Source organism: Camelus bactrianus, chromosome 19, assembly GCF_048773025.1.
Source record: "Camelus bactrianus isolate YW-2024 breed Bactrian camel chromosome 19, ASM4877302v1, whole genome shotgun sequence".
NCBI classification, from domain to species: Eukaryota; Metazoa; Chordata; class Mammalia; order Artiodactyla; family Camelidae; genus Camelus; species Camelus bactrianus.
Window position 1 is genome coordinate 26,571,399 of NC_133557.1, and position 15,592 is coordinate 26,586,990.

Sequence of the window (15,592 nt, forward strand, 5' to 3'; positions counted from 1 at the left end):
CTACTGGCTAATGATGCTGAATATATTTTCATGCACTTAATCGCCATCTGTGTATCTTTTTCTTTGCAATATCTTTTCATGTATTTTTTTAACCAATTTTTACTGGATTTTTTTTTTTAACCATTGAGTTTAAGGTATTTTTTTATATAGTCTAGATTCTAGTCCTTTGTCCGAAATGTGGTTGCAAATATTTTCTCCCATTCCATAGCTTATCTTTTCATCCTCAACAGGGTTTTTGGCAGAACAACAGTTTTCATTCTAGTGAGGTTCAATGTTAGAATTTTTACTTTCATCGATTATGCTGTTGGTGTTAAGTCTAAGCATTTTTTGCCTAGCCTTAGAGCCTGAACATTTTCTTCCTGGTTTTTTTTCCTAAAATTTTATAGTTTTAAGTTACATATTTAAGTCCATGATTCATTTTAAATTTACTTTTTGTAGAAGCTGTGAGATGTAGGCTGTTTCATTCTTTTTACCTGTGGTTGACCAATTATTCCAATATCATTTGTTGAAAAACTAAGTTATGTTTTTCTCATTGAATTGCTTTTGCACATTTGTCAAAAATCCTTTGGGCATATTAGATGGATCTGTTCTTGGGTTCTTTATTCTTTTTCATTGAGCTCTGCCGGTACCGTCTCTTGACTACTGTAAATATATTATAATCCTTAATAATGGGTCGAATCATTTCTTCCACTTGTTCTTTTTTTTAAGGTTGGTTTAGCTATTCTAGTGCTTTTCCATAAAATTTTAAATGAAGCTTGTCTGTGCTTACAGAAAACCCATGTTAGGATTTTGAAAATAATTACATGAAACCTACAGATGAAGCTGTGGGCGGACTGGCATCTTTTCTGTGTCAAAGTCTTTCAGTTCATAAGCATGGGCGCTCCATTTATTTGAACTTCTTCAATTCTTTTACATTTCTTTGATCAGCATTTTGTAATGTTCAACCTTCATATCCTGTACATGTTTTATTAAGTTTATATGTGATGATTTCATTTAACTTGGATTAAATTTGAAGCCCTTTTGAAGTAAATGCTTAATTTGTATAAACTAGCCATTTTTGGCCTATAATCTGATAAAACAATCACCTAGTTTAAGTTATTTTTTTCCTCTACCCCACAATTATTTGACTAATCATTAGAACTGACTAGTTGTCCTTGCATTTTGGAAAAACTTCAAGTTTTTGAGGGTTTATTAAAAGTGTAATCTGTTTCCTCTGTGACCAGTCTATTAGTTTATTTGACTCAGTTATAATCTTAAGAAATACATGTATACACACCGGAAAATGAGAAGAACAAGACAAAACCAAACTTAGCTACAAAATTCATTGAATGGAAATGCTTTCTTCCCCATTCATATGTATTTCTTACATGAATTTCTTAAATCTTTATCTCTAGGATATGATCTGTGTGATTTCACCTTTGTGTTTATGTGGAAACACTTGACTATAATCCAAGTACACATAGAAGCTCTCTGTATATAATGTCAAAGAGAAAAGGGTGGGTTTTCTCAAGTTGGTGAAAAATTAGTTGAATGGTTTTTGGGTGTGGGAGAAATTGCAGGGGATTTTTGACCAGGTGAGTTCCTGCTCAAGAAGCTGCATTGACGAAGCACGGAGCTCCACTTAGCTCATTTTACTTTTTTAATTTATGTACAAATTTCTTCTTCTTTTTTTTCCTCTTCACTCTATTCTTTTTTTTTTTTTTTTAAATAAAAGTATCTTGCATGTTCCTTGTAGCCAGTGTGAACAATTCTGAAGGGTATGGAGTAAAATGAACACAATTATCCTCTCTTGGACCCTAGTCCCTGTCCTTCCGAAAAAAATGCTGGTAGACTGACGTGTGCTTCTCAGAGGCTTCTCTCTGTTTATACAAATAGAAACATGTTGTCACAAATATATAGAGCACACTTTTAAAGCAAAAATGGAACAACTCATTATATGCTGTCCATGCTGTGTTTAAGGAGACCATAAACGCACATTTCCCCGGGACACTTTGATCAGCCTGTAGTCCTTGCGTAACTTTTAGTAGCAATTTCTTTCACATTCAAAAATTCTGGTTTATGAGATAAAATAAATGGTCACCTTAATTATATGCTTTCTCTCCTGCTTCTAATAAGTCAGTAATTAGTGGCTACACTTCATTAAACAGCTCCAGAGTACTCCTTAATATTGATCCACCGTAATCTGTTTAAAAATACCCAAATTGATGGACAAAAAGGATTCTAATTTTGTACTAATATAAATTCCATGATAGTAAAAAACTAGTGCATATGTCTTTATCTGCTCATGCTAATCTTTTTGGGAGGAAAAGTCTTAGACCTGAGAAGGTCAGGCAATATCGTGCACCTTTTAACATTTTTATAGCTGCTACCAAATTGTCTCCAGATAGGTTATCCAAGGTCCCACGCCCACTGGCAGCTTGGGAGAGTGCCCTTCACCCCAGACTCTGTTCTATAAATTCCAGATGCAGACTTTTCAGTGTGTGTGTGGCTTTTTATTTTTAAGGAAGACACGATGAATGGATTACTTCAGTTATTTCACATGTACAAATAAAGCTCCACTCTTCAGGGGAGACAGTCCAGATTGATACCTCAGACAGGCACGGGTCCAGTTTATTTTAAGTGATCAAGGGCATGTAGATATTTTTGGAAAGAATGAAATCGTCTCTGTGGGGGGTTGGGATGTAACTGTCTAGACTGGTTCTTTCTTAAGAAATCTTTTATAAGATGTTTGCTCAAACTGCTATGTTCCGGGTCCTGAGGGGAGACTTGTGGACAGAAATGTTTCGTGCTGGCAACTTTTGATTAGAACTGGGAACATCTCTCTTTATTTGTCTGTCCCTGCTTCCTGGCACTGCATCTTAAAACCGTTGGTAGTTTTTCTAAGGAAAGACAAAATGAGAAAGTTGAAGGGTTTGGAACACATTATGAGAAGTCTTTTGGAAATTTTTAATAGGAATGTTTATTAGCGTTTCTTTGAGTGCTCTGAAAATTTCAACAGATAATAATGATGTAATAACAATAATAATAATGTAATTGTTTTATTAATAATGTACTTGAGAAAACATTATGGACTCAGAAATGGATTACTTCTATATTCCTTTTATTTTCAAAGACAACCTACACAAGTTAAAGGCATTTATGCCTCTTCATTTTCCATAGGATAATGGCTATATATATATATATATATATATATATATATATATATACACTTTTTTAAAGAATGAAATAATTCGGAGCTTCTGCAGAACTTCGCAGTTTGCATATACAAAGTGAACTGCTCACTTCATTCATTCAGTCCCACAAGGGGAGAAATAATTAGGATGCAGCCCACAAAAGGAAGGCAGAAAATTGCCTTTTAGGTAGCAGCCTCCATTTCACTCTATAAACATAAATAAATCATCATCTGTAAATTACCATCAGCAAAAGGAGGGGGAAAGTTGGAAATGAAATCCTTGTTTCCTAAATGGCTTTTGACTTTGGAGCATACCAGGAACAGTCTTAATATTCGCACACAATGCTGACTAATTGCAGAATTCTGACAGGAGTATTCCAGTTCCTCAAGGGAATGTACTTTAAAAATCTGACTGTTTTAATCTTCCCTTGACACGGCAGGAGAAATTTCAACAGTTTCTCTGCCTAGTTACAAAATGATCCATTTGGAAAATTGAATTGTGTAATTTGTAATTGTTTTCCAAGTTGTTAATGCAGAACTAAATCGGCAGCAAATTAAACTTTTAAAAGTCTGGCCACTTTGTTAATCGCTGGCTGTTAAACATTTATTTCAATGAATACTGTCCTTTATGATGAATAAGACATCTGGGATATGGCTTTAAACAGCCAAATTAATTTGGCAGTCCTTTTGGGGGGGAATACCTAATTGGATGGCATATTTAAAGATTTATCAGAAATTTAGGAGAATGTTGTAAATTTCTTTCCTTTCAGGGAGTCATAGTACTTTGGATTTTTGATAACCCAGAAAACTGGAAAACAAAGGCTTCATGGTCATTAAGTCGCTCTTAAATCTCTCCCTGATTTTTCATCCGTCCCATTCTAACCTAAACTAATCGTTTACTGCCTGGTTGTGTCCTGGCCTGTCTAGACCTCACCTCCATCCTCAGGTCAAGCTCCCTCCCGTCCCCACATGGTGAAGGACACCGTGTGTGGCCAAGCGAGCTGTGCACCGCCCAGCTGCAGAGGGCGCCATCCTCACCAGCTCTGTGTGGATGGCTCTGTAGTTGCGTGACCCGTCGGCCTTGCTCCTTCTCTCCTGTTACTCTCCCGTAACAGGGCTTTTTGCCCTCTGCACTGTGAACCTTTTGGTCGTGGAGACTGGCCTGTTTGTTGTAGGATGTTTAACAGCATCTCTGGCCTCTACCCACTGGATGCTTAGAGCACCTCCCAGTTTTGACAGCCAGAAATATCTCTGTACTTTGTGGAATGATTTCCCTTGGGGATGTGGGGGTGCAAAATCTCCCCCAGACTGAGAACCACTGGCCTACAGAATAATCTTTCTACTGCATAGGTAAGATCATTCCATTTGTCTGCTGAAAGCCTTTGAATACACACTCTTGAGACTTTGTGAGCCACACCGAACTCCTGATGGCAGCGCGCCAGGCCTTCTGGGATCTAACCCTGGTCCAGCTGGTCCGGCTCCGTGCTGTCTGTTTCCGCTGCCACCCTCCTCGCCACCACTCCTCCTCATGTTTTTATCACAACAAACTGCCGTTTCATCATTGTGCTTAATTAGGGTTTTTTTATTCCCCCCAGGAAATTCATCTTTCCTCTTTGCCTCATGAACCCTCGCTCATCCTTCGTGACCCACCTTAGAAATAACAATGCCTGACTCAGGAATGGTGGCCCCTCTGATTCTCTTCTGTATATTCATTTAGTGGCATTTGGTGGCTTAGTAAAGAGTAATCAGATTATCTGTGTTTGAATCCCAGCCCTGCTGTTTGCCAGCCGAGTGAACAAATTCACCTCTGTAGACCTCAACACTCTTCTGTGTACGAGGGGAATGTCACAGTGCTAGCTAGTCAGAAAGGCCGTGAGAAATTAAATAACATGATCAATACGAAGTACTTGGAGCCCAAGATCCGGCACATAATTAAGAGTCTGCCTGCTTGGAGTCAGAGCCTTCCTCTGCTGCTGGGCAGGAATTGTCCAGCCCCGGGCGTGGTCATCGCATCGCTGCAGCCCAGTCTCCTTGTCTTTACAGTGGAAATGACGGTAATGTCCACCTTTCATTTGACGTGTGATTGTTGAGGGTCTGCGTGGCGTGAGGCACAGTTCTTGGCACTGGAGCTACAGCAGAGCACAGAGCAGGTGACTCCCTGCTTCTTCTCTAACGGGGACGAGACAGTCATAAAGCAGATACAGAAGCAGAATATGTAGTGTGTTGGAGTGACTGATAAATGCTCAGCAGGAAATTAAAGCAGGGAAAAGGAACAGGAATATGGAATGAGAGTGTTGCAATTTTAAATAGCGTGCTCAGGAGAAAAGAATATGTGAGCGGCTGAAGGCGGGGCAGGAGTGAGCCTGCTTCACCTAAAGGAGGAGTGTTTCCAGGCAAAAGAAAAGCAAGCGCTGAGTGTTCTTGCTTGACGGGAGTGGGAAGACCCCATGAAGGAAAGGGACTTCAGCTGGGCTTTTAAGAAAAGGAGAACGATAGATTGCACACCACCTTTGTTTCAGGAGAGTTGTGTCTCTGCACTGTGATGACCTCGGGCGTCACAGCAGGCTGTATGGGCAGAGGGGTGGGTGTAAGGGACACTCCGAAAGGTGCAAAGAACTGGCCGCCCGGGAAGCAGGAGCGCTGTGGAGACGTCAACGTGCAGCTGTGTTGCTTCCGACTCTTGGAAGGAAATCCATCTCTCTTAGAGGAGCGCAGAGCGTGTGGGAGGGATACACGTGGTTGGAATGCATCTTGAAAAAAGTGAATCAAAGTTTGTTCAAACTGATTCTTGGGCTGTGCCGTCCAACCTAATCACACGCCGGAGCCAAAAAGCACGCCACCAGCAAGGTAGCCTTCTGTCATTTTCTGCACAGGCGCAGATACGGCGACTTGGACCGCCTTCACCATCTGCCTGGAGTCTCTGTCGGAGGAAGGATGCGTCAGTGCAGGGGAAGATTGGAATGCCCTCATGAGACGGTGTGCAGGTGCCACCCAAAGGCTTGAGAAGCAGAGAATCGCCAACATCCCTTTTCAAGAGGCCCTGGAAGTGTGACCTACATGGACCACCAAATTCACCTGTGCCTGGTTTTCTTCGGATCCTAAGTAACTAAGTTAGAACTTGCAGTTGTGGTAACAGCCCCCTGGCTGTCCTGCTGAGATGCCCGGGAAGAGACGGATGATGGTGTCAAGTCACAAATGGCTTGGTTCCCTCCTGGAGTCAGCTACCCCGTTGTGTAGAGCAGCTCACCTACTGGCAAATCTAAATTAAAAACTGAGGATGAGGATGTCCAGATGTAAAAAGGGTATAGGATGGGCACTTATATCCTCTAAGCATGCAGAGTGAATTCTAGATAGCTGACCTGGCTCACCTGATTAAATGCGGTAGCCCACATTTTTGAAATAATAAACAAAGAATCATAGTGATTCTAGTAATATTCATGATCTGTGTTTCCTTATTAATAGGAAGCAGTGGGGAGGTGGGAACTGTAAAAGCATCCTCAGTCAATATTTATTTGACTGTGGTAACCATAGATATATGGGCTTAGGTTGGCAAACCAGTTGGATTAAAAAGAATAGCATTTTGATGCAGATAAGAGCCTTCAGTGGATGCTAAGACAATTCTCTGAAAGGTGGTTGGGGAAGAAGTTATTCACATGATGCCAAAGCATCACCCAGCCTGGATGAATCTCACAGACATGATGTTGGGTAAAAAATAATCCCAACACAGAAACATGCGTATAATGTGATTCCATTTATATACATTTTTTAAAAAGGCAGAACTAACCAGTGGTGATGGAGTTAAGAGAGGTGGTTTTTATCTATGGTCAGTGCTGAACGAGGAAGTGGCAGTATTGACTGAAATATTTTATATGTCGATCTGGGTGGTAGCTACCCCGGTGTGTGTACACACATGCAGATTCGCAGGACTGTAATCTTGAGATTTCTGTCTTTTACTGTATGTGCTTGATGCACAGGACCTGATATTTCGATTCCTGTGTGTGTTTCAAGCAGAATTTCGCTAGAGCAGTAGCTTGGGATACAAACCATGGTGCCATGTGTACCCACACAAAAGCAAGTGGTTTTTGAAAAGCTGAGTTTTCTTCAAACATTTTAAGATCTAAGTAGGAAAGATGAATTTAGTTAAGACTGTCTTCTTTTGAGTTGACAAGTAGTTTTATTTTTACTTAGGAATTAAGATTTGCATTACTTTTTTTTCTCCTCTCAAGAGATGGTTTACAACTTGCAGAAATGTCATTTAATATGTTTCCAAAACTGTTTGCATCTTCAGTTTTATTCTTTTTTTCATTTATTCAGCAAGTCATTTATTCATTCATTTACTTTTTGTATTTTTAAGGAGCATGTATTGTGGAGGGGACTGTTAGAAATGACATACGTTAATAGAAGCCAGAAGTTCTAGCTTTGAGTGTGGCTCTGCCCTTCCATTCTCCCTGGGAAATCATAATTAAGTTACTTTCCTGATTCTCCTGCTCATCCCTGTAATGGTACCAAGGGTGTTATATCATCCTGAGAAATTAGTATTACACTGTGGCCATTCGACACTCTGTAGTTGATTGAGGTTGGCAGGCTTCCTTCTTGAGAAGTGGATTTATAACTTAGAAGAGGAGTCAGGTGGGATCTGTTTCCTCATTTAATCAGACTAGTTCTACTTCTGTATAATGGTGACACCATATAAGATTTCCTTTGAAAAAAAATTTTTAAAAAACAAAATGATTCAATTACTAAAATAAAACTGACAACCAATGTTCTAGTGGATTATTATGTATTTGACTAGGAAATCTGGTCTCCTTTGTACCAGAAGCAATATTTTTTATACAATGTGATTTGAGAGAAAAACTTTGAAAATTCTTGGCCAAAGGAAATCAAACACAGGGTGTATTAGCCAACTTCTGCTGTGGCAAAAATTCCAAAATCTTAGTAGCTTATAGCAGCTCATCTTTATCTCCTGCCCGTGTTGCATGAGGGATCTGAGTTGGCTGTGCAGTGTGTTGAGCGTAGCTGGATTAATTTGACTCAGTTGCAGTCCGTCTGTCTGTTCACTCAGAGGTCCAGTAAGAAGGAGGGGAATATTGTTATGGAGGTGGAGGGCTGCTCAAGGGAAAAAGGAATTAACTTATACACGCAGCATTTAGAGCATCTTCTTGGGCGAGGCACATCCCTCACATTCTGTTGGTCAAAGCGAGTTTCAGGATCCGGTCCAAACTCGTGAGGAAAGAGTCACAAGGACCAGGAGGGAATGGATGATTTTGAACAAATAGTTCAATCTAAAACATGAAGGTTGCTGTGAGTACAGAATTTGCCTTTGATCTGATTTTAAATACCTCCAAATCCTAAAGAGAGAATCATTTTTGCCCAGTCTCATCTTTAATCTTTTCAACCTCCGTGCTCAAAAGCATACTTTATGCCTTAGGGAAGTTCCTTTTTAGTGTTCATTATCTCTTACCAGAAGAATTTTCAAGGAGCCGCTATCTTCAGTGAATTTTGAATTAGTCTAAGGATTGAATTGGCCCCAGGATATACAAAATCAGATTAAGCCTGAAGCTAACCTGGGCTTTTGAAAGTAAATACTCAATTTCTAGAGAAAATCAAGCATTTCATAGGTGCAAATATTAACATGTTCAGTAAGCCATACAGGTGTTTCTGATCTTCTTCAGATTTTAGCTCCATTTCAAGAGGAGATTTCTGGAGTCAGTAAACAAATATATCCTGGAAAAGGAAAAGGAAGGTTAGAGATTGAAAGGTCACAGATTAATTTGAAAGAATAACCAGATAGGTGGCCGCCCAGAAAATAAACATAAGTTATTTTGATTGTCTATCTTGGTCAACTATTGTTTTAGCATGAAGATTATATAAAAGGGTAGGCTAAAATATTTCAACTCTATATACCATTTTTAATTACAAAATTTGACTTCTTTGTCTTTTCTGCTGACTATCAAAACCCTCTGTTTGTAGTGAGTATTTGTAAGTGGATCTTAATTTAGACTTCTTTTGAGAATTACTCTTTTGACCTTTAAATCATAATTGTCAGACACATTTCAGATTTTGGTCATGGGGCTTAAAATTCTTTGTCGTCTTTCTCACTTAGGAAATTCGATCATGAAATGGGCAAAAAAAGGCAAAAAGTAAACAAACAGTCCTGTCCAGATGGGTGACCTTTGGGATAACAAGTGGGAACCAAATCTGTACCACTTTTCTGTTGAAATCTATTGCCATGCCTCTGCCAAGCACACTAGAGTTGTTCTGGGCGGCTGTGTGACCTTTAGGTCAATTGGTTATATCATCTGGACTCTTGACTCAGTAGAAAATGAAATGAAAGTCAGATTCATAATAATAGGATTAGATTAGTAGTAGTAGATTTACGTTGTTTTTCTTCATTTATCATTTATTCATAAATGTTTATTGTCACAATATCACCCCTACTCTTATTTACTTAGTATTTTGCTTGAAAGTAGATCACTTCTTTGTTTAAATAAATCCACTTGTAAGAGAACATTTTCTTACTACCATCAACAGAAAACCAGTATCACTTGTCATGAACAGGAGGTGACATTTAAAAAGAAGTACCACGGAAAGAAAATACTGTTATTTCAGGCTGAGTAATATCCTGTTGTGGCTGTATACTGTATTTTCTTTATTTGTCCTTTAGCGGACATTTAGGTTGTTTTCCTATCTTGGATGTTGTAAATAATGCTGCAGAAACACAGGTGTGTAAATATCCCTTTGAGGTTCTGCTTCATTTCCTTTGAATGTACACCCAAAAGTTGGATTGCTGCATCACCTGGTAGCTCCATTTTCAATTTTTTGAGGAACCTCCATATTATTTCTCATCGCAGGTGCATCATTTTACATTCCCACTAATGACGCACAAAGCTTCCATTTCTTATCTCTAGTGAGTAAAACAGTGCTTGACACAGAGTAAATGCTGAAGATAAATAAATGAATGAATGAGTACATAAATAGTAAATAAATTAAACTTTTTGGTGAATGAACGGGTGCGGGGAAGATTCTGGAAGAGGGAGCTTGGTTCTCGGGCCGCTGTGTCTAAGTGACTCCCTTCCTGATGCTGCCACACCTTGACGAAGTGTTTGCGTTTTGTCTGTGGGTCTCCACACAAAGAGCATCATTCGCGGGAAGCTGAGGGTATTCGTGTTCTCTGCACAGGGTGCGTCTTTTCTCTGTGAAAGAAAAATAAAATCTATAACTACAGAGGCTCAGGAGGGAATTCTGCTTAAAAGTTTTGAACTTGGCAGGAAATAACTTCTGGGTGATCTGAGACATAAGGAAAAGACAGTAAATTCGTGTGGAAGGTGGACTGGAGTCACGCGTGCACGAGTCCTGCGGGCCTGTCCTCTGTGAGACGGTGCCGAGGTTCTGGCACACTCGCCTCTGATGGTCAGCTACACTGTGTCGCCCCCGTTTAAAATACTGCTCGTATTACATCAGAATCTGAGACCTTACCGAACAAAAGGAATTTTTAGGGGCAAGTGATTTCTTTGTAAAAGGAATATTAAAAGAGTTCATCCTGCCCTGGTTTTCTCATTTACAAAGTGGAGCGACTGTGGAAATAAATACGTGTCCTAAAAAGTTTTCTGTGCCTTATAAATGTATCTGCAAATGTTAATCCTCATATTATCACTTTCACATGTATTTTAAGGAAGATTCCACTGTGAATTAGAGCAGATTGCAGTTCTTTTGAAAATAGGGTAAACATGCGTGTGTGTGCGTGTGTGCGTGCGTGCGTGCATGCGTGTGTGTGTACATGTGCTCACTGAGATGTAGTTCTGAGTTGGGGACTGAGACTGCTGCTTCAGAACTTGGTGGTCCTTCCACACGTAAAACATAACCCTGCCGGCTCCGCGTTCCCATCCAGTCGCCTCCCCTGAGCTGGGGTGTTGGGTTCCCTATCATCTAAACCAATTTCCAGAATGGGTAATTGTGTTCTGACTCATGCAGTTCTCCCTACATTTCCTGACTCTTCCAGATGACTTATTCCTTCCTCTTTGCCCTTAATAGACGTGTAATGAAATGACATATTTCAAGGTCATTGCTGTGCTTCAGGCTAGGGTGGACTGCTCTTATATAATATCTCAGTAGAGGGTCAGAATAAAACCTAGGGCACTCCTGCCCTGCTTCCAGCCCCGTGAAAGGAAGGACGTCCTCAAATAGGAGATGACTTTCAGAGTGAAGGTTTTCTGTGCTGAACCTTTTCAGAGCCAGTCATTATTAATGTTTTGAACAGTGAAGAGCACGAGCTTTGGGGTCAGTTTGCCTCATTCAGAACTCGTCTCTGCCATCTTTTAGCTGTGCACTTGGGCACATGAGTTTAACCTTTCTTATCTACCATCTCTTCATCTGGAAAATACTGATAATAATAGCAATTTCATAGGGTTTTTTATGAAGATCAAATAAGACAGTCTATAACAAAATACTGAGCATGGAGCACATGTGTTCCTGGTGCGGGCTCAATAAACGTTGACTCTCAAATGATTGTTTTTCATTGATTTGGCTCATCAGTAAGTCACTGATAGGTGACTCAGGTCTTGCTGTGAGGAGGACAGATAAATGGATTAATTACAACAACAGATAATAGAACACAGCTTCATGCAGCGTATAAGGGAGCAGAAAGGGAGAACAGTTCATTCACGCTGAGGTCAGGGCAGCTTTCCTAGGGGAAGTGAACCTTGCAGGAAAAGTGAAATTTCCCTAGGGAGAAGAGGCAGGAGGGAGAGAGACGTTCTCCCCGAAGAAGCACTGCACAAGTAAATTTGTGGGTGAGTTTCATCTTTCGTTCATCAAGTCCATGTAAATTCATTGAGTTCTCACTGTGTGACAATCTCTGTTAGATTCAGGGGGTGAAGTGGTGGGCAGAGGAAATACTGTTCTGCCCTGTGGAACGTTCCCTGCAGAGGTGGGACAGGCCCTGACCCATGTGGCCAGCCACCCAGGGCTGTGAAGGCAGAGGCGTCGCGGGGTCCCAGAGCCCTGAGACTTCGATCAGGCGGGGGTTGGGGGTGGCCCGCTAGGGCTCTGCGGGTAACTGAGAGCCGAACTAAGACCCGCAGGGCGAGTGGGAGTGGAGTAAGGAGAGTGGGGAAGGCTGGGGGACAGGAGACGCAAGGTGCCTTCTGGGAACTCAGCATGGGGCTGGGGCATAGGACGTGTGGGGAAGGGTTGAGGCAGGGGCTGGGGAGAGCTGGAGGGAAGACCACAGAGGGCCGTAGGATTTGCGCTTTTGTTCTGAGTGCCATCATGGAAATGGAAGCCACTGAAGTGTTCTGTTTTATGCGCAGAAATGCTGCAATCAGCCTTGTGTTTTACAAAGATCATCTGGATGCTGTGTTTACGGTGAATTAATGGGGTTAGGATGGAGGTGGAGAGACCAGGAAGTAGCTGTGGCAAGATGACAATGGCTCATATGGAGCTGTTAGCACACAAATAAATGAGCAAAAAACAAACGGTTGCATCTGGTGACTTCTGAGAGACGTGGTGTACTTGGGGAATGAGAGAAGTGTCACTCGCGAGTTTGATTTATCCAGCTCTGGGGCAACCCTGGTGTCTTAGTCTGTTTGGGCTGCTGTAACAAAAGCACTATAAACTGGGTCGCTTATAAACAGCAGGAATTTATTTCTGACAGTTCTGGGGGCCTGGTAGGCCAAAGGGCAAGTCACAGGTCGATTCGGCGTCTGGTGAGAACTCACTTTCAAGGCATCTTCTTTCTGTGGCCTCACAGGGCAGAAGGGACAGGGGAGCTCTCTGCGGTCTCTTTTGTTAAGAGCACGAATCCCACTCACAGGGGCTCCACCCTCATGACCTCATGACCTCCCAAAGGCTCCACCTCTTAATACCATCCCCTTAGAGAGAGGATTTCAACGTAGGAATTTGGGATGGCTGCAAACATTTGGTCAGTAGCAACTCTTAGGATATTTCATGCCGAGAAATTTGCATGATCTTGTCAGGAGAGCGAGTGGAGGTTAAGACGCAGGGAAATGAAATAATCAGGTCAGTGTGTGCATGGAGGGTATTTATTTCTCTCACCTACATCCTGAGCCAGGCATTTATTGAATTTAGAGCAACAGAAGGGCAAAGTTTGAGGGGAGGCACATTCTTTGGTATAACACAAAAGAGAGATACTAAGACGGCACTTAACTTGTCAGAGTCACAGTCATTTATCATGTGGACACTCTGCCCTGAAGCCACCTAAGCCTTCTGTCCTGCAGGACCCGAGTATCACACGCCTGGGACGCGGCAGGGGGTCTAGATGTAACTGAATGAGGGGTGGCTGTTTTGGAAACACAGTAAGCCAATACCCTTTGTGGGAGAGAGGAAGGTGAGGAGAATGGCTAATGGGGAAAGCTTTCCCCTACTGATGGGAAGGTGATACCACGCAATGTTCTCAGACCCTAAAACAGTGGCACCATAACCACTGAGAAGCTGGGAGTAAGTCGGAGAGCCTGGAATACCACTTCACAAACCGACTCTCTCTGTTAGAACGTATGACTTGAACCCCTAGTAGAGGGGCATCTCTGAGAACCCTAACACTCTGATTATCAAAGAGTGAGGCAGTTGAGTTACGCATTGGACCGCCATTCCCTTCCCTTCCTCCCAGGAGGATGTGTTTAAGATGCTTACGTTGGGAGTACCCTCAAGGGATGGGGTATCTGAAAGTCTGTCCACATTGACGGAGTTAGACATGAGGACTATGGAAAAGGCAGAGTTTTGGGGGAAGCAATAAAAAAACTAAAACAAGCTTCTGCCTCTATGAAGTTTTGAGCCTGTGCCCCTTAATATGCTTCAAAAATCTAAAAAGGGGGAGGTAATTTGTTAACCTTCCTTGCTAGGCATTAAGGATGACACTGAAATAACCCGTAGCTTTTGAATACACACTCTTCTGTCAGGCTGTGTTCCCCTGGGACGTGTTCACCTTCTGTTCGTTCTGTGCCTGCACTCCCTTCGATGGTGCTGACTGGGAGCTTTCATTCTGAAGCGTCATCAAACTTGCAAATTGTTCCTTTTTTCAGGTTACCGAACTCAACAACGTGAAGAACGTAGCTCGATTGCCAAAAAGCACCAAGAAGCATGCCATAGGGATTTATTTCAGTGATGACACCTCCAAGACCTTTGCTTGTGAATCAGGTTGGTCCGGGGCAGGGAGGGCTTGGGCTTTGAGCCTTGAAGCGGGCGCCGGGCACGCACGTTAATCTTTGGGCATTTCTGCAGATCTGGAGGCTGATGAGTGGTGCAAAGTGCTCCAGACGGAGTGCGTAGGGACGCGGATCAACGGCATCAGCCTCGGAGAGCCTGACTTACTGGCCACTGGGGTTGAGAGAGAACAGAGTGGTATGTAAAGAAAATTCTCTCCTTCGCTCTTTTCTGAAACTGTTTTCGTCCCCATATAATGAAACAGACGTCTTTTCATTGTGTAAAATTTTTGAACTTATAAAAATGTGTAAAGAAAGAGTAAAAAATAACCTTTTATTTCACCTAAAGCCTGTGTTAACATTTCAGTGTATTTCTTTTATTAATATGTTTTCCGTGCATCGTATGAATGTGTCTATATTAATAATAACAGCTAGAAAGTATGGGGAAGCTGTTGGGTGCTGCTTTCTGTGGAAGATGCAGTAGATCATTTCATTTCCCCAGCAGCCCTGTGATATAAGTACTGTTACTTCCCCCCATTTTACAGATGAGGAAATTGAGTTTAGAAAAGTTAAGATCTTACTCCAATTCCAGTAACTGGTGTTTGATTCCAGACTATACTCCTGGGCCTGTATTTATAATGTGCAGATTTAACAGCACACATGGGTTTTTGTCTTGCCTATTTCACATCAAATTTTAGTGAACACTTTCCAGTGTTTTTAATAGAATCCAAACTTCATGACTATTTTGTCAAGTTTGAACCCACCTAAGTCTGTGATTTTTATTTTTTTTAAACTCTAACACTTGAGCTAACTCTTGAATTCAATACTCAGCCTGGGAATCAATCATTATAAATAATGATGACCAAAGTATTCATGAACACTTCAGTAAAAATCTATATTGATTTGCAATATGAGCTTGGAGGTGAGGAATCACTTCTCTGTCTCCAAGTGACTGAGCCTTGTGATGGGATAGACTGGGTCCCAGAGACACGCTTTAGCCTCTTGACTTGATCTGTGAGGATATATCACAACCCAAGAGGCTACAGGTCACCTGGCTTGACTACGAACGTGGCAGAGGTGGAATTGTGCCGACCCTTTCCATGGATTCACACTCCAGTACTTAGTAAAAAATGCCCTCCCTCCCAACTGGAACTCTGTCTTCATGACGCATTTACAGGCTGCGATTATTCTGGATGCACGCCCTAATCCATCTCCGGGGAAGTGTTACTGACAAAGTCTTAGGAGCGCCGGCCAATTCAGGAGA

General features: G+C 41.6%; 1 protein-coding gene across 1 annotated transcript in view; it reads left to right on the forward strand.

Annotated features, from left to right (window-relative positions):
* Window positions 1-15,592, forward strand: part of DOK5 (docking protein 5) — a 127,462-nt gene that overhangs the window by 68,788 nt on the left and 43,082 nt on the right. Inside the window, exons 3-4 of the mRNA XM_010958595.3 lie at window positions 14,209-14,323; window positions 14,408-14,527. Coding sequence (XP_010956897.1) covers window positions 14,209-14,323; window positions 14,408-14,527 — 235 coding nt within the window. The remainder of the gene's footprint in view (window positions 1-14,208; window positions 14,324-14,407; window positions 14,528-15,592) is intronic.